Source organism: Suricata suricatta, chromosome 2 (genome assembly GCF_006229205.1).
Source record: "Suricata suricatta isolate VVHF042 chromosome 2, meerkat_22Aug2017_6uvM2_HiC, whole genome shotgun sequence".
Taxonomy (NCBI): Eukaryota; Metazoa; Chordata; class Mammalia; order Carnivora; family Herpestidae; genus Suricata; species Suricata suricatta.
The window spans coordinates 106,081,659-106,101,153 of NC_043701.1; the positions used below are offsets into that span (position 1 = coordinate 106,081,659).

Sequence of the window (19,495 nt, forward strand, 5' to 3'; positions counted from 1 at the left end):
TATTCCCGAAATGCTTCTTGCCACTCACTCCCCCTCCCCCATTTGCATGCATTCGCTCGCTCAGTGGTCCATCCCCAGCACGCCCCCCACCCCCTTACTAAGGATTCCCAAAGGGGTCCTGCCCACTCAGTATGTTCCGAAACACCACAAGGACAGGGAAAACGGCTCTGCCTGCCTTCGGAGCTGAGGGACAGCTGGGATTCCCAGCCCCCTTAGGCTGGGGAACGGGCTTCAAAGTTTGGAGAAATACGTTCCGACTAAAGACTTCACTGAATCCAGCAGCTACTGAGTCATAAGCAAACACCTTCTGACCTGTGAACAATCAGAAATAAGCCTATTAGGGGACAGGCCTGTCCTACCGCTGCTGGTGGGAAGAGACAGCCTGGAGGAGAATCGTCCGCGCCCCCCTCCCCTTCAGATCCCACAGGACAAAAATCCAGCTGATAAACGGCAAAATGAATTGGAACATTTTTCAGTCTATCGTTCATGATGCTTACAAAGATCGAAATATCTTGCCATTCATTGATTTGGCTATTTTTGTTGTCCTATGGTTCTTATGCTAAAGACACACACACATTTATATGAACGTGTCTCCCCCCTCCCTGACAAGCCCTCAGAACACTGTGGGGGAAAGACGGTGTAAACACTGATGCCACAAATCACACGTCTAGTTTTAGCTTGACACAGATCATTGTATATTTTGTTAAGGAGACGCGGCACTAAGCGATGTTTCATTTAAAAGGTTTGTATTTTTTAAATGAGTTAAAGTGCTACCCGTTTCCCCTTTGAAGGGCCCCCCTCCTACTGTTCCTTAAAAAAAATTCTAGTAACGCAGAGGCTAAGCTTGCTAGAGTGCAGATGAAATTTAAAATGACGTTTCACACTTGCACTGCGGTCTGAACCAAAGGGCTGTTACTGCAGGAGTCGCTTCCTGTTACATAAAGCTACCTGACAACAGCAAAGTGGTTTTGTCAGGGCACCCAGAAAGTCCCCGGGAACCCCAAACTGACAAAAATCTGGATTTAAAACTTTACAGATTCAAATGCCCACAGAACTGTAAGACTGAACTGGAGGAATTTTCAATGATCCATTCGAGGCTTTAAACCTTCATGACTTGCAGAAACGGGGAGGAGGGACAGGCAGAGTGTCACTACCAGGCCCACAGCTAACTCTGTTCCCGGCAAAGGTAAAAATGCAAAGACAGTTATTCCAGATTAACCAGGAGAGAAATGTGTATCTTCAGGGAATGACATTAATGAGACTCAGAGGAAACAAAGGCAACATCTCTTAAGTATCCTGAGAAGCTTCAATAAGAACATTTGCATTTAAAACAAAGAAAGAATTCATTATGCACAGACCACGGCAGAGATAACTCCTCGTCCTTGGATAGAAAAGTAACAGCCAGAACTTTTAAATGGTACGTTTTTGTTTGTTTGTTTGAGCTGAAAAACAATTCAGTATTTCCTAGGAAATTCTATTCTTCCAAATCATATGTTCTAAATAGCAAACATAATAATTTTAACATCTTTATTAACCAGATCTCTTGAAAGGCTGAAGAATATCTTACTGAAAAACAGTAGGCTAGAATTATAAACAGGTGAGAAATTTTGTTTTTTAACTCAAAGGGAGAACACGTGGTAACTCTTTTGTCTAATTCCATAGCAGTAATCAACCTCTATGTCTCACCAGATTTATAAAGCTGTATTTCCACCAAAGGAAGAAAGACATCTTACCATATGGGAAAATTTCTGGTAAACTGGCTTAAAGTTTATTTTAAAACACTTCACATATACAATATGGTGGCTTCAAAGGTTTAAAGGATTTGCCTTCTGTTATTTTCAAGTCTTGTTTTTTAAAATATCTTTTTAATAGTTTATTCATTTTGAGAGAGACAGTGCAAGCAGGCAAGGGGCAGAGAGAGATGGAGGGAGAGAATCTCAAGCAGGATCTGTGCTGCCAGTGCTGAGCCCGATGCGGGGACTGATCCCAGGAACCATGAGATCATGACTTGAGCCAAAATCAAGAGTCGGACGCTCAACCGAATGAGCCACCCAGGCATCCCTCCAAGTCTCCTTGTTAATAAAAATAGTTTGTCTTTGATTCCTTTGCATTCATACCACTACGTGTGATTTGTGGGATTCTTGGAAAGCAAATGGACTGTATGGGACAGAATCTGGCAAGGCAACAGGAGTGCCTTGGACATTTCCCGTGACACGCGGCTGCTATTCTCAAGAGGAAACTCAACTCGTTAAACTTTTATTTTATACACCTACGGGGCAGATAAAGGAAACAAGGCCACAGAAAGTCAGGCAGGTAGCAAATGGTAAGAAATCTAACAGCAACAGACTTTTGCAAAACTCCTCAGGAAAGAAGAAGGTGGTATATACCTCTAGTCCGTTTTCTAAAAAAGGTCACGCTCTCGAGCCGATGCAATCAATGAACGGTTGCCATGTGTGGCTAAGTAAACCTTAACTGAAATGCAGCATTCACCGCCTCGGTGGCACGGGCCACAGTTCAAGTGTGTGACAATCGAACCTGGCTGTGGCTACTGTTTTGGACAGTGAAGACAGGGAACATTATCATCCCGAAGACTGCGACAGGACAGCGCTGTTTAGGGGATGGAGAAGGTACCAGGAATGACCTCGGTTACCACGGACATATGTCCAGAAAGTGGGTACAGTTGCCCTGCTATCTTGGAATGACAAGAATTTCTTTCAGAGGATAAAAATACATGAATATCCTAAAGTACTTAATATATATATTTTAATTATACCTAAAACATGTGGGGGTATGGAGTATGTCAGAAGATACTAAGTGCTTTACGTGTGTCATTCTTACGTAATCTTCGTGAGCGTAGTCTGAGGTAGGCAATATTATAATCCCCATCTTAAAGATATTAAATGAGGCTCAGAGAGAGCAGGTGTATGACCCAAGGTCACATGGCAAAGGCATGGATTCCGAGCATGCCTGATTTCTCAAAAGCCAGAGCTGGGAAGATAGCCTGTAGGAGCTCCTTTTGAGCTGGACACAGTGGGCCACAGTCAGATGGATGGCTTGTTCTTAATTCGCATTCTTTCCCTTTGGGCTTAATATTTTCTTGATGTTGAGCATGGTTATTCTCTATTAACAAAAGAACAGTCTCACTTCCTAATTCCATTCTGTTCCTACTCTCCACCCATCCACCTGAGCTTCTATGCATAGGTTTCTCGTGACAGCCGATGGGAATGTCCTGAACCAGCTCAACGAGACTGGACTAGTCACTTCACACAGTGTGTGTGATGTTTCACTGTCCCTTCACACATAGAGGTCGTGATTGCTTACATATCCTGTTAATAGTCACTGGCTTCACGTTATAGAAAGGAATTCGAGCTGCGCGGTGTACTTAACTTGCTGCAGGTGGAGACATCATAGAGAATACTTCCTCTTAGAAATAGGTCTCTGTGATCCAGGTGGATCAACCAGTGTACCCCTTCATTTGTAATATCTCAGCTTTTATCTGGTCAGTGTCCCTTTAAATTGCTTAGGAAATTATAAGTTATCATTAATTATACACTAGTAACTTTTTTAAAGCTCTTTTTAAATGGCTCTCATGGCTGATGTCCAAACAACTCTGGCTGAAGATGCACATGCTTATATCTCCTGAGGACCCGGTGGGAGCACCTAGGACAGCACCTGCCACAGAGGCCAAGGAGGGGTGCGTGCTGCTTTGGGCCTCCCGTGCCTTACCTCCGGGGTGAGCCGTCCTCGTGGGGCTGGATGATGACCACCTTCACGGTCACGGAGGTCCGGAGCAGGTCGATCATCTGCTCGTGGGTCAGAGTGGCCACGGCCACCTTGCAGATTTCCACGAGGCGGCTCCCCTGGCGAAGGCCGGCCTTCCAGGCAAAGCCGAAAGGTTCCACATCGGCAACAATCCCTTCGAAATTCACGTGGAAGCCAAGCTGGCCCAGCCCATTCCTCCTCAGGGTCATTTCCACAGTCTCGCAGCCTCTGGTCACTATCTGTGGGGGAAGGAGATGGTAAGAGACAAAGCGCTGTGGGCCCGAGGGGGAGGCGCGCACACGGCCCTCCCAGCCCTTCCCTCCACCTGTCCCGGTAAGGACGTCGCCTTGCAAAGTACACCAGAATTAGCCATGGCATCAGACGTGGGGAAAATAGCAAAAGTGAAACAGCGGCTTTATTCTTCAAAGGCAAATAAACATGCTCCTGAAATGGGTGTCCTGCATTTATTTAGAAGCCACTGACCTAGAGCTCATGAGCTTTGGATGGGCTCAGATAACTCCCTCCTCCCCTTCCCTGGGTCAACAGACTTGGCTCTCAAGCGTACAAACCCCACTACTCCAGACGACAGATGCAATGGAAAAAGACAGACCCTTTCAACACATTGACAAGTGACACCCACAAGACATTACAAGCTATTAGACAATTTCATTCAACTTCAGAAATGGCCCAACCCCCTACCAAGCTAACACTTGGAGGACAACTCTCTCTGTGCACTGGCCCTGTGGACACCCTGTTCTGTCGTCCGGGAAGCCCTCCCGTGGGGACAGACTGCCTCTGCTTGCCTGGGTGGTGAGCAGTGTTTAGCTCAACCGTGGGCAGGCCCGCTGAGAAGGACAGCGTGCAGGATGGCGCTCTTGCCTTCTGTGCCTCCAGGCCACCTCTCCTTCACAGGCTCCATCTTTTGGGGGCCAAGGGCAACTTGCCTTGGCTAGGGGCCATGCAGTAGCAGCTGCCACGCTCCTACCTTCCCAGGAGCATGCGACTACAGCAGTGTCACAAAAAGGAACGTGCAAGAAAAGTGGTCTGCATCCCACACAGTGCCCTAAAGCGCTGGCAATCACTTAGAGCTGCCCTCGAAAGTGAGAACCGAGAATAACTTACAGGCACTGAAAGGGAAACAGAGGCTCATTAAATGTCATTTGATAACTACAGTGTCCCTTATTTGTGGGAAATTTAAAGTCAGGAGGTATCAGACCCATCTCCCCAAAGGCACGGAGCTACCGTATAAAGCTGTGATTTAATAAATGCACCATTTCCATGAAGCCCGCTCTGAATGCACAGATTCCTATTTAATAAGACCTACAAGCACACGTATAGTATAGCCGTGGGACGGGGCTGGTTCAGTGTACCACCTCTGTGTCGGCGGTTTCCATGGTTACCATCATGGGTGTGTGTGCTGCCAATCAGCTTCTCACAGACACGCGTGACAGGTTGGGGCTCAGGAAGATGGGGTGAGGGATGGCAGGTCTTAGTGGTGAAGTTTTGAAAGATGGAAGCGTCCAAAGTTCAGAGCTGAACTCATTTAAAATGGTTGGGAGAGTACTTCTGTCATATGTACAACCTGAATAAAAATTTCCTTTGCTTCCTTTCCAACTTTGTTGCAGCGAAGCTCTCCTACCAAAAGGCTACATATGCATGACATACCCTGCCTTCTTTCAAATACTAATGCAACTGTCAGTTGACATTTAACATCGTATATCGGACTGAAGAGTGAACAAACTCTGCCTGAGTCCTACGTGTTCCTTCTAATTTTTTCCTCCAACCACCTGCTACCTGCCCTACTTTTGCTTTTTGCTACTTTTTTATCCCTTCTGCTCCTGGCTTCTTTACATTTGCAAGGGATAAAGTATCGTTTATTTTGGAGTTCTTTATAAACTTACATGGACTCATTATCATAGGAAAATGGTGGCTTCCTATCCATGTACCCAGGAGGGCAATATAATTTGTGGTACCCAGTGCAAAGTAAGAAGGCAGGGCCCCCTAGTAAAAAACTATTCAGAATTTCAAGATGGTAACAGCAAAACACTCAACCACGCATGAGATCTTCTGAGAGTGCGTCCCTGGGAAGCTGGCCCTGCCTGTCCCTTTAGGTGTAAGCTCTCATTCCTTCCTGGGTCTGCACCTGCATGGTGGACACCTTTAACGTCACTTTCCACCACTATGAAATGCAGTCTCCCACCTGCCGTCTAGCATTCCTTCCCACCATCTGCACACTATGAACAGAGGATCCTCTTTCTTCACTTCTGTTGTGACTGCCCTGTACCAGCCTCATGTTCCAATCCATGAACTGTGGGTTGGTTTGTTTCCCAAAATCTCCTGTCTTAAGTCATCCTTGACACACATTTCCTCAAACATATTTCAGACATGAGGCACCTTGGTCACATTAGTCATACCACCGCTTTTCTGACAAAAACGCAGCATGGGGTCTACAAAACAATAAATGGGTAAGGACTTCTGGAATGTGCATTTTGGTGGGTGCTGAAGTGGCATTTGTTTGTGTTGTAATTTTCAGGAGCACTGATTACAGTAACTCTGGATCTCCTAAAAAGAAGTATTTATGATATTGCCAAAAGCACAATGTGTCCTGGGACTCCACAAGGATAACTTAGTTCTCCAGACACACAAACGAATCACATACTTGATAATCCCCAAATCACGTCTATGTTTGTGCACATAGACCCAATACTGCTGAACACACGGAGGCCTGTTCCTGTAAATCGTGTCTCCAGATAATGAGATGATTTCTCCAAAGCCAGCAGACACAGACTTGATTGTATTTTCTCTAATACATCGTCCCTAATAACAAAGGGTAGATTTATATTTGGGGGGAAGAAAGAGGGCAGGAAATGGGCATAAATTTGCCTTTGGTCATGATCTGCAATTGACTGAATCTTTTCTAAAAATGAAATCTACATCCCCTTGGGAGAAGATTTCAACATGAGAAATTCTTTTGTCATAGCACGTTTGTCTTCTTGTACTATATTTGATTCTTGGAGCTGGTTTGACAGACTCAACTAAAATCTGGATCTTTCTGTGTGAAAATTAGGAGCAAGCTAAAACTGTTAAACACCATGGACATCATTCAGGGGTCCTGTACTAAAGACAATAATTTTAAAAATATCTTTTATGACTATTTTTTTAAAGTCTAACTTAATGGTTAATTCTATAAAAAAACCCCTCCACTTTAAGAAATTGTGGCTGCAGATTAAGAACGTATTTAATATGGCAGACTAAACAAAAATACCTGCTGTATCAACATGCGCAGAATTGAAGCTGCAAAAAGGAGTTACTCATTCATAGGGTCAACGGCAACTGTGGCCCCCTTTATCTCCCCCTGGGAGGTACTGTCATGTCAGTCTCTACAATCACACATAATATCTGGACAAGGCCCTGTATGTTTTCCTTCAAACACTATAAAAATATATCTTATGTTCCCTTTCGGAAGTTGGTTTAATTTTTCCTCTCCAATTAGTGTGTAATGGGCGTTTCTCCACCACTCATGTATTTGGCAACTGCTCAAAAGGACACAGCATTGAAAATTAAGCTCTATAGCCACACAAAATGGTAATTCATTCCCTAGATGTCACAAATGTGGTGGACGCCATCATGAATCTGCGATTGAAGACCTAACGATGGTGGAAATACAAGATTTGTACTTACCCCTAATCGCTGGACAATTTCCCTAATGTCTTCAGCACAATTATCCACTGAGGACAGAAGGATACATTCCCCTCTTTCATAAAACACTTTGATACACATTAATCCAGATGTCCACCCAATGACATCCCTGCAGGAACAGTTAAATACAACATTCTTCGAATCCTTTTCAATCAACATTATGAATTCATTGGAAATCCCAAGAAGACATTCAATGTCAGCAGACTGGCCAAAGTCCCGAGCTATGACGTGCCACATGATTGCTCCAACGCTGAACAGATGGGCATCCTTCCTTGGCTTCACTTTCTCCTTCTTCTTTGCACCCAGTGTAATGAAGCTGAATTTCACAGAGGTATCCACAGTGGCGGTCGTGACAAAGTTCTCCGCCAGATCCTTCAAGTACTCTTGCCTCGTTCGAGTGGCCATCGCTCGAAACTTCTCCGATTTATGGGCTGCGTTTTCTGCATTGATTACTTTGGCTAAAAGGAAGTCCCGAAATACTGCTGACTTTGGAAAAGTTACTCCTTTGGGAATTGGTGGGCCAAATGGTGGTACGTCTTTTGATCTAGAAACCCCAACACTGAGAAAGAAAAAAAAAAAAGAAAGAAGATGAGCTATAATACCATCCTATTTACCTTCTAAAATGTGATCTATACCCATGCTCTCAACTTAGACCATTTTGGGGGTAGCTTTTTGTTATATAATGTCTGGATACCTAGTTTTTGTTTGGTTGCTTTTCAAACTTAGTAGATTTTTTTTAAAGTTTATTCATTGATTTTAGTAATGAATACACCCAATGTGGGGCTAGAGATCAAGAACTGCATGCTCTTCCAACTGAGCCAACCAGGTATCCTGATGGGGAGTGTTACGGGTTGAGTTATGTCTCCTCAAAATTGTATGCTTAAGTCTTGAACCCAAGTAACTTGGAATGTGATTTTATTTATGGATAGAGACATAAAGACATGATTAAATCAAAATGAGGTCTTTAGGACCCAGTCCAATCTAAACAGTGTCCTTTTAAAGAGGTTTTGGACACAGAGAGACACCAGGGACACATGTTCATAGTAGAAAAACCATAGGAGGACCCATCTGCAAGCCAAGGAGAGGTCTCAGGAGAAGCCACACCAGCCAACATCTTGATCATTGACTTCCAGACTCAGAACTGTGAGAAACAAATGTCTGTTGTTTAAATCACCTGTGTGTGAGTACTTTGTCATGGCTGCCCCAGTGGACTTAGATAGGGGTAATGGACCAATCCATGGGAAGGGAAACCCAGAATTTCAGACGGTGCCATGCTGGTACTCTAACTCTGCAGGTGGTCATCACTGAGAGAGACAGCAACACGTCAAGTGGAAGTCAGGTTATTAGTCCCAGGTGGCTGCTTGGGATCTCACTGGTACTGGACACAATGATCCCACTTTACAGAGTCAGAATTCTTAAGTGTCACATTTTTTAAGGAAGTGCTCACTCGGTCACGTTTTGAAAATCTCAACAAAAGTTTTATGGGAACTTGTTGGGATGAGCACTAGGTGTTGTTTGGAAACCAATATGACCATAAATTATATTTATAAGAAGTTTTATGGGAGTACAATGTTAAAGAGATTTCAGGGACTGGAAAGATCAAACGTAGAGTGACAATACTCTACAAGAGGGCAAACCCAACAATGCTCGCCTACCTCAGGCAGAAGCTGTAATAGTCTCAAATCCTTTTTGGAGTAAGATCAACTATGCAGAGCAAATTAATGATACTAAACCAATGAAGGACTGAGTGGATGAATGAATGAATCCCATGGCATCTGCACCCTGATTACTGGGTAGCCCATGCAATCTGAGAATTGATACTAATCCCACATCTGCCCGGGCTGATACTTTCTGTGGTGGGATAGACAAAGGAAGCAATCTATACATCATCACTGTAGACAATCCTGAACATGGTGAATGAAACAATTCTGTCCAAATTTGTTGTCAGGTGTGAGCTCCTCCTCTGGAGAGTGGCTCGCTAGACTCTAAACAGATCACGGTCTCTTCACATCTCTCTCATCTTTGCTTCCACTCTTCAAGAGAGTGAATCACTTCTGGGGGGCTGGGCAGGGCGATGGAAGACAGTTTGCATGGGGCTGTAGCTGGTATGAGAGGGGAGGGGAGGACTGATTCCTTTGGGACAGAGGCACCTAATCCATTCAGAGATGGCAGTGTATGCACTAAACCAGATGGTGATGGGGAGGACTTGACTTATGTCCCTAGAAGAAGGCCCTAAAAATGCTAGAGAGGCTGAAGCATCTTTGGGCCCAACCTCATACTTGGCTCATCTTCCCCCTGCTACTATCCTTAGAGTGGACATTTGAGACCGAGCAGGAATTCATTTGTCCTCATGGTGTAACTCCCCAGAGAGCTGTCGCAAAGCTGCCGGTCTGCACTTGCGGTGAGGCTAACCACACCTCTTTGCTTCTTCTCTACTTCAGTCAATGAGCTCACGTGGCCTATCTGCCACTGGGACCTGCCATTCCCATAAATTCCCATGATCACCTCCCCTAGATTGGTTTTTTCCTTCCAGTCATGAGCACAGATGCCTGGAAGAATTTTACCCACAGAAGGCTGAGGAGCCCAATCTCATCTGACCCCTTGCAGAGTTACTTTTTGCACTTAGCGCTAGGATCTCCAGCTACTCTGAGTGCACCTGGCGTGCGCTTAAGCCAAAGCATCAGGGACAACATTTTATATCTAAATATGTTCTGAAGAAGCTCTCACTGTGGCGCTCTGTAGTGGATAGAGGGAGGCATCTTGTAAAAGGGCAATCCTTTCTGTCCCAAATTATTGACCCAAATATCTGAGTGGACCTTCCCCCTATAATGTATGGTATATTACTACTTGATCAGCTGAAATCTCAGAACTACGTTGTACAAGAAAATCAGCCAGATTTTACATATGGATATTCTAGGATTACTATGATATTATGGGATGGAGATTAATTAGAGATCATTGATTACAGAAGTTTATACAGTCCTTGATTTTTTCCAACACAGTTGGAAATATTCCTTTGCCAGATTTAGATAATTACCAATGGGTTGAAACAAGAACGTGTTTCAGAATTTCTTCTGATAACTTGATAGCGTATCTAGATAAAAGACCCCCTCCACTAAAGCAACAACATGAAGATGAGCGTTTGCAAATAGGCGAGTTAAAGGGTTTTAGGGAAGCAAAGTGGTGGAGAGCAGACTCTGTGCCCTGTTTGGGATTCCAGATCCACCGCTTTCTGAGGGGCTCTGAGCTAGTGATGTAGTCCCTCAGTCCCTCAGTTTCCTCACTGGTAATGTTTATTTATTTATTTATTTATTGAGAGAGACAGAGCATGAGTGGAGGAGGGGCAAAGAGAGAGGGAGACAGAGAATCTGAAGCAGGCTCCAGGCTCTGTGCTAACAGCTAACCCCGATGCGGGGCTCAAACTCACAAACCATCAGATCATGACCCGAGTCACAGTCAGACCCTCAACCAACTGAGCCACCCAAGTGCCCTGGTTTCCTCATTTGTAAAGTGGAGTTTCAATCATGCCATTCTCAAAAGGCCATGTTGAGGATTAAACAAAATAATGCATGCATAGCTGTTACTATAATTATTACTCTAACAATCAACATTTTAGTCACTGATATAAGAGGATCATCTAATTTTTGTCAGGTGGGACTAAATATTACATTTCCCAAAAGGGAAGCCTTTGCTCTCTGTAAATATCACTTCAGTTTTTATTGACAGTTAGCCACCAAGCCTATACAGAAAGAAGCTGATTCATTTGATTACAACGGGATGCACTTTGCAAAGAGTTTATCTTGGAAAGTATACAGACACATAAATCCCTCAAGTTTAGTTCTGCAATAGCAACTGCTAGTAAAACGAAAGAATCCTGTATAAAGGAGGGGGCAATTCGTTCAGTTTGCTTTTTTAAGAATTCAGACTAGCAGGATGTCACGTGGAGCTTCGGGGGTGCTGCCTCATTATGCCCCTCTAGGCTCAGGTCGACCTGGAAGTGCTTTCTGGCAACTCTGTTGCGTCCAGACTACCTCTGTAAGGTGGGGACGTGCCCTTCTATGCTTCTGGGCTTGTCACCCAGGGCACTCCAACCCAACGGCAAGTCTAGACGATGGATCTGCACTAAGGGGTACCACAGGTCCTCATCGGCCAGGACACGCTGCCACTCACAGCAGCAGAGAGCTCCTCAGCGAAATGGTGCTCACAGGGGTTCCCTGAAATGTGTGTGATCCACGTGGTCTTCTTCAAGACGTACCCCCGCGTTGAGATATAGCAATTCAGGGGCACCTGGGGGGCTCAGTAAGTTGAGCGTCCAACTTCAGCTCAGGTCATGTTCTTGCGGTTTCGGGTTCGGGCCCCATGCTGACAGCTCAGAGCCTGAAGCCTCCTTCGGATTCTGTGTCTCCCTCTCCCTCTCTGCCCCTCCCCCACTCATGCTCTGTCTCTCTCTCTCTCTCAAAAATAAACAAACATTAAAAAAAAAGACACAGCAATTCAGAAAACAGTAGACATGGACTATATTTTGTCATTTCCTCAGAAATTATTTTAATGAATTTATTTTGTCATTGGTTTGCTCTGAGGACTAGCAAATAACTGAAAGGGCCCTATAGGGTGTTTTTGGAAAATTGGAGCACTGTAACCTTATTCCATGTGACAGACTTAATATAACTTCATAAAATGTTATGGAAGGGATGCGACTATAGTATTCAAGAAGATTATTACTGTCTTGTTGAGGAATACTCGTGAAGTTTTTAATCACGATTGGTACGAATGTTTATGAGGCACTTTCCAGAATTTAAGGTTCTCTGACTATACCTTTGAATCTCATGAGCAAATGGTAATTTAGTGATGACAACGTGGGTTCTTAAAAAATCAATGATTCCAGATTTGAATGATTTGCACGATGCTATCCTCTGTCATAGGAAATGGGACACAGTCCACTTGGTTTATGGGTAGGATTTACATCTAGTCCAATACTGGCCTCAACATCCCTCCCTGGTAATTTTACTACTTTATTATTTTATGAAAACCAGAAAACCAGAAACAAATGAAATGAGACATTACTACTCCTTAAGATTTTTGGTGCTCATACACCATCTCATGAAATAAGTATAAATGGAATGGAAAGTAATTAAAAATACTTGACTTGACCTAAAAAGACCAGCCAATAAGATAGCATCAAATCCCATAAAGCCACAGGCTTAAGTTTCTAACCCATGAAAGAAGGTTTGTTGGAGACTATTCTTCACAATGACCATTCACTGGGTTAGATCTTAGAAGAATAATCCAATTTACCATGTTTGTACCGACATTACTGGTTTTAAACATATCCTCTAGATAGAATGGAGGTTAGGTTTTTTTAAAAACATCGTTTAGGCCAGGGGTCTTTCGCCCAGATGTAAGAATCACCAGGGGAGGTGAATGCACAGATTCTCAGGTCCATTCCGGGTTGTGATGTCAGCAAACTGCACGGGAGGCCAGGGAATCTCCACATTTAACAAGCTGACCTAGAGGCACTGTTCAGGCCGAGAACTACCAGCACATAGACTCTTGGGTTCCTCTAGGCTGGGGGTGGGGCGGGGATTTAGACCGGCAACAAGTCACACAGACCAGTTCCTCTGCCTTCCGGAGAGTGCCCTTCACAGTCCAGAGGTCTCCCCATGCCCGCCTGGCACGCACACATATGCCCCCCTGCCCCCCGGGCCCAGGGTGCAGCCGAACCAGCACCTGCTGCTCCAGGATGATAACAGGGAAGTAACCTTTGGGGAGTGCCAGGAACTCTCGAAGGCATTCTGCACAATTTCTGCTCCTTATCCTACACGCGGGTGTAGATCCTATTACCCTCCATTTTAAGAGAAGGAATTAAAGGTAAAATAATGTGTGTGAAGCACCACGAGCAGCAGGGCTGGATTCTAGACTCAGATCAGAGAACCAGTCTTTTACCAATACCCCCAAACCTTCCAGCAGCAATTACTTCATATGGAAGTCTTTGGGGAGGGCAAGGAGGAAACAGAAACAGGCTTGGTATTCTGGGGCAAACTTTTTTTTTTAAATTTATTTCTTTTTGAGAGGCAAAGCACAAGCAGGGGAGGGGCAGAGAGTGAGAGAGGGAGAGAGAATCCCAAGCAGGCTCCATGCTGGCAGTGCAGAGCCCAACACGGGGCTAGAACTCACGAACTGTGAGATCATGGCCTGAGCCAAAGCCAAGTCAGCTGCCTAACCACCTGAGCCATCCGGGTGCCGCACGTATATGGCCCTTTGAAATCACCAAAGGAAGTGCCAACTCCCGGCCTCAGGTGCACTGTGGGAGGGGGTGTTTCTAAGATCTTGGGGGAGAAGAAGTATTTTAGAACCACAGGAACTACTTCTGCTAGCAAAGAGCTGAAATGGCCACCCCCTCCACCTCTGAAGCTGGTATTGAGTAAGGTATGGTTCCGGGAGGGTCTGGATGCCATTTGCAAGGGGAACATAGAGGAAATGTGTAATCTACAATGTTGAATTTCATTTTTCAAAACAAGAAAAGAGGCAATTATTTCTTACAGAAACTACCTGAGTGCAGACAGTGGAAATATAATTAGAAAAAGGAAAAAGGATAGTTATGGGGATAGAAATAATTAGAAAACAAAGGTATTTCAGGAGAAGGTGTTCTGTTGAAATAGACCCGAGAGAATTAAGCAACAGGGGTGGCGGACTCACCTGTAACACACGTTTTCGGTACATGGATTGTGCACTTTGACTATGACAAAGACGTGCTGAAAGTGAGAACGGATGCTTCTTGGAGTAAAAGGAAGTGCTCCGGGTTCTTGGAAGACAATGGTCACAATATCATTTCCTATATGCCTTTTCCTTAGAAGCTGCGGTCAAGAAAGTGAACACACAAAGATTTACCAACACAAAAACCCAATGTGGCAAAATATACAACCCATTCATCTTTCCATTAAAAAATTTTTTTTAATGTTTATTAATCTTTTGAGAGAGACAGAGTGAGAGGGAGACACAGAATCCAAAGCAGGCTCCAGGCTCTGAGCTGTCAGCACAGAGCCCCAAATGGGGCTCGGACCCACAAGCAGTGAGATCATAACCAGAGCTGAAGTCGGATGCTTAACCGACTGAGCCCCCCGGGTGCCCCTCATCCTTCAGTGTCAAAGCAGTGACTCGCAAAGCCAGAGTCATCCTGTGAGAGCCAGTGCTCCGCAGTGTGATACAGGAAGGACCAAAATGGGCTGCATCCAGAACATCTAGGGGAAAAAAAGACGCCTAACCAGGTTATTCTTTTATCCTAAAATTCAACTTGTGTCCTCTCTCCTTTTCACTTTGCATCTTTCTTACCCTAAAACAATAGCACATGAGAGCTCAAAAACATTCAGGGATTTTACAGTGCAAGCTCCTCAACTTAAAGTAAGGAGACAGAGTCCAAGAGAGGGTAAAGATGTGCTAAAAGCCCTACACTGTGTGTTAGGGCCTTAACCTGTGTCTCCACATGCATTTCTGCAGCACAAATACAGAAAGACTATTACTTTGGTGGATAATATATGCAAACTAATTAGCTGAAATCTAATCTTTCAAATATAGTTCAAAAACAGAATTCTATCAGATTAATGGCTGGAAAATGGAATGAGATACAATTGTGGGGTAGGAGAGAAGGAACCCCAGAGCAGGAAGAGTCTACTTTTTTTTTTTTAGTTTTTTATTTATTTAGGGAGAGAGAGAAACAGAACAAGCATAAGCAGGGGAGGAAAGGGGGCAGAGGGGAAGAGAGAGAAGAGGGGTAGAGAGAGTCCCAAGCAGGCTCTGAGCTGCCAGCAGAGAGCCCAATGTGGGGCTCGAACCCATGAACTGTGAGATTATGATCTGAGCTGAAACCAAGAGTCAGACACTTAACCCAACAAGCCACCCAGATGCCCCCAGACAGTAATGTTTTAACAGCAATTTCATTTCTGATGTCCGTTTTGCCTAGAATGTTCCCTTCTGCCCCAACTTTCTCCTAGACAACTCACTGAGGGCTCTCCTCAGGTATTACCTCACCAGAAAGGAACTTTCTTGACAAGCCTACCTTGGCACTCCGCCCTCATGCCCAGGCCGATTTTTATGACATTAGTTGCTGTCGTCTGTGCTAACTGTTGGTTTACTTGTGCATCAGGTCATAATCTCCAGAAGGGCAGGAGACCTGTCTTGCTGCCTTCTGATCTCCTAGTTTCCAATGGCCCGTCCAGGACCTAGCTGACACCCAGGACACACTTGCTGAATGAATAAATATGTGATCGAGATAAGCGATCAAAGCCACATGACACTGTGCAACGAAACTGGGATCACATCTTTGAATATATGTCGATAAATTCATACGCAAAAGCCCTCTCTGAGTTTATGCAAGTAAAACCACAGTATCTGTGCTCACAAACTTTGTGATCTTCAGTTTTAATAGATACAATAATCTTTACAGGAGTTGGTGATGTCACTGCATGAATGAGATAATCTCAGGCAGTAAATCTCTCTTTACTAGCAGCAACAAAAGCAATGAGCTGGCTCTTAAATTTATTTGGCACCTATGGAACATACCTCACCACAAAGAGCATGAAGTTCAACTCTTAAAGTCTTTGAAGCCCATCTACAAAAGGAGTTTCACTGTCAGGCCCCGGACTTGTGATTTAGCATGATGGAAGGTCTGGAAACGTGGGATGAAATGTTCCTTCTCCCAGAGGTCTCCATAAGCCAGTTAAACTATCGATTCATATGCTGATAAGCTCCCAGTTAAATCAGCATGGTTAAAGTCATACGCACAAAAAAGTCACCTTACTGTTTGGGTCAAGTGTCAAACGTATACAAATATACATGAATACAGACTCAATGAGCCATCTGTAGTTTTAAAAATGTTTAAATAAGTGAAATGTGCCATTTCGGATGCATGTGAAAATATCACTACACAGTGTGTGATTATTTACCCATACTACAGATGGACCCAGATGAGAACCACAGTAAACATTTCATGTAAAGAAAAGAAAATGGAAGGAAGGATAAGTATCTAAAACAAACATCAAAGTTCGGGCCAAGACGGCAGGGGAATAGGGGGCTCCGTGCTTCCGCCTGCATCTTTCAAACAAAGAAGGGCTGAAGCCAAAGGACTCTGAGCCCCAAGAGTCTGGGCGGAAAGGAGATGGAGTCGACTAGGAAGACAGCCTCACAGGGCTACTTCAAGGATCACACTGAAGCACACATGGGGGAGAGCCTAAAGCAAACATCAATAGCTGAGAATTGTACTTGCTTAAGGTGTCTTCCCCCATCTTCACAATAACTGAAATCCAGGATTCATAAGTACCATAATGAGACAATAGAAAATCAGGAACAAGTGAAAAATTAAAAAAAAAAAACATATCTTAAATACCTAACATTGTGTTCACCAGATCTGCTGAACATCACCTACAGTAGCTGACACCATACTTTACTCCATATCCTGGAAACACAAGAGTTCTCAGAAAGACAGAGAGAAAGATGGCAGTCACGATGGCCAAGGCCACACAGTGAATTCTGCAGCCCCTCCTGCCTCTGTGGCTGGTGTGTTGAACTTGACCTTGGCCAGCCCTCTCAAATTAATCCGGCATAAACTCATTAGCCTATGCCTCCTTGCTGCTGCAGGAGCCACAGCAAACTGGGCAGCTATTCCCATCCATTGTCTCCTCGGGCAGAAGGCAGACACCAGGTCCAATTCTACACTTCACACCAGAGGAATATTGAAAGCACAACTTCAGGGCTAGTTCCCTCGACAACATGCTTAGGTCCCCTCCTAAGCATATTCTTTGGCTTTGTAAGAGAGGCTAAAAAAGTATAGTTAAGGGGCGCCTGGGTGGCTCAGTCAGTTAAGAGTCCATCTTTGGCTCAGGTCATGATCTCATGGTTTGTGAGTTCAAGCTCTGCGTCAGGCTCTGTGCTGACAGCTCGGAGCCTGGAGCCTGCTTCCGATTCTGTGCCTCCCTCTCTCTCTGCCCCTCCCCCACTCGCACTCCATTTCTCTCTCTCAAAAAATAAACCTTAAAAAATGTTTAAGAAACAAGTAAAAGCCTAGTTACTTTAAGAAGGGTCACAAAATGCACTTTGTGAGGCAATAAACTGGCGGGGCGAGGAAAAGGGACAGTCATTGGCAAAGTACAATCCGAAGCTCTTTGCAGGAGAATAAAATAAGAAAAGATGAACACCTTGCCCATTAACAGAATGCTTGAATTTTCTGAGCCTAAAAGAAATAGAACATCTGGAGGGTTAACAAATATTCACTGTTTTCCAGGATTTTGCTAAGCATTAAATAACCTAAGTAATTTTTCAGACTTCTTATATAAAGGAAAACATTTTCTTTAGTTGTTAGTTATGTTTGTCTTCTAATTGGTCAGTGAAATTCTGTGCAGTTGGAGTCCGGAACAGGAAGGGGAAAGGGTGTGACAACCCAGTAAGCTATGAAGGCAAACCCTAGGGTTCCCAAGACCCCTAAGGCACTGTTTGTTTCAGGAATTCAGGACTGACGGCTTCTTGGGCTAACTCCTCCTTTCTAGAACATGAGAAGCACTTTCCAGTGCCAAGAAAACCACAATGTGTCTTCAACTGCAAGAATGAGTTAATAAATACTGTGTTAGACAGGGGCGCCTGGGTGGCTCAGTCAGTTGAGCATCTGACTCTTGGTTTCGGCTCATGATCTCATGGTTTATGGGTTTGAGCCCTGTGTTAGGCTCCGCACTGATGGTGTAGGAACCTGCTTGGGATCCCTTCTCTCTGCCCTTCCCCTGCTTGTGCTCTCTCTTTCTCAAAATAAATAAACTTATTTAAAAAAATATTTTATTAAAAAAATATTGTTAGATTTACATAGTGAATCCTATGAAATTTCCAAAGCTTCATTCAAACAGTGAAACAGGACAAGAAGAGTGAAATGTGAATCTTCAACCAAAAAGCATACAGATGCTGCAGAAATAGCAACCTTCATGTTTATTCTCAATTCCCTCACCAAACTTCAGGGCCTCACAGGACCAGATTTAATTGGGACCACAATCAAAAGCAAGTTCAAACAATGGTCAGGTAGCCACGCCTGGATCAAAGATGGCAAAAAGTTAAGTCAGATCTATTGGCCTCTACACAAACAGGTTCATTTGCTTTTTTTTTTTTTTTTTTTAAGCACAGTAAGAAAAAACATTTTGCACCTAATTCTGGAAGGGAGTGGGAAGCAGTCTGTACAATCTAAAAGAAATGCAGTTGGGATGTGGTTCAGAAGTTTCTGAGAGTCAGAATAAGTGAAGGGGTTGGGGCGCCTGGGTGGCTCAGTCGGTTAAGCATCTTACTTTGGCTCAGGTCATGATCTCAAGGTTCACAGGTTCGATTCCCAGGTCAGGCTCTGTGCTGACAGCTCAGAACCTGGAGTCTGTCTTTGGATTCTGTGTCTCCCTCTCTCTCTGACCCTCCCCTGCTCATGCTCTCTCTCTCTCTCTCTCTCAAAAATAAATAAAAACATTACAAAAAAAAAAAAAAGAGTTAGTGAAGGGAAAGTTTAATTTGACAGTGGAAAAAGCCAATCTCCAGAGAGAGCTCCTGTCTTAAGAAGCAAAGGTGTGAAAATTAGCATGATATCATTAAATGATTACCTTACAGGTTCTGAAATTCAGAGAGATGAGCCCAGAACTGAGGAAAAAATTAAATGCGCTCCCATGAAAACCAATCACAAGTTCTAGATCTTAGTTCTTGGGCTGGAATCTAACATCTGTCATTAGGAATAGAGTTGACCCAGAGTCCTCGGACCCTATCCTTCCCACCTCTCTGACCATCATTCCCCACACCCCCTTTCCATCCCAGAGAGCTGCCTCCCCCCTCCAACAATCCAGCTTGTTTCTGCCACGGGTACCTTATACTTGCTAGTCCCTTGCTTGGGAAGTTTCTCCCGCTCACACAAAGGGCTGGCTTCTCCCACTTCAGAGACCTTCCTAATTTTGCATGTGTTCACACAACATCCCCCACCACATACACACATCCTCATGTACTCTATCCTTGAGACTCAACACCAGTGGTT

At 44.2% G+C, this 19,495-nt stretch overlaps 1 protein-coding gene across 3 annotated transcripts in view; it reads right to left on the bottom strand.

Moving 5' to 3' along the window:
• The window catches only part of SIPA1L2 (signal induced proliferation associated 1 like 2), a 172,352-nt gene that overhangs the window by 54,034 nt on the left and 98,823 nt on the right, over nucleotides 1-19,495 (bottom strand). For all 3 annotated transcript variants that reach the window (XM_029931338.1, XM_029931333.1, XM_029931330.1), the window contains exons 7-9: nucleotides 14,158-14,315; nucleotides 7,444-8,020; nucleotides 3,727-4,001 (exon numbers count right to left, since the gene is read on the bottom strand). In XM_029931338.1, the coding sequence (XP_029787198.1) occupies nucleotides 3,727-4,001; nucleotides 7,444-8,020; nucleotides 14,158-14,315 (1,010 nt within the window). The remainder of the gene's footprint in view (nucleotides 1-3,726; nucleotides 4,002-7,443; nucleotides 8,021-14,157; nucleotides 14,316-19,495) is intronic.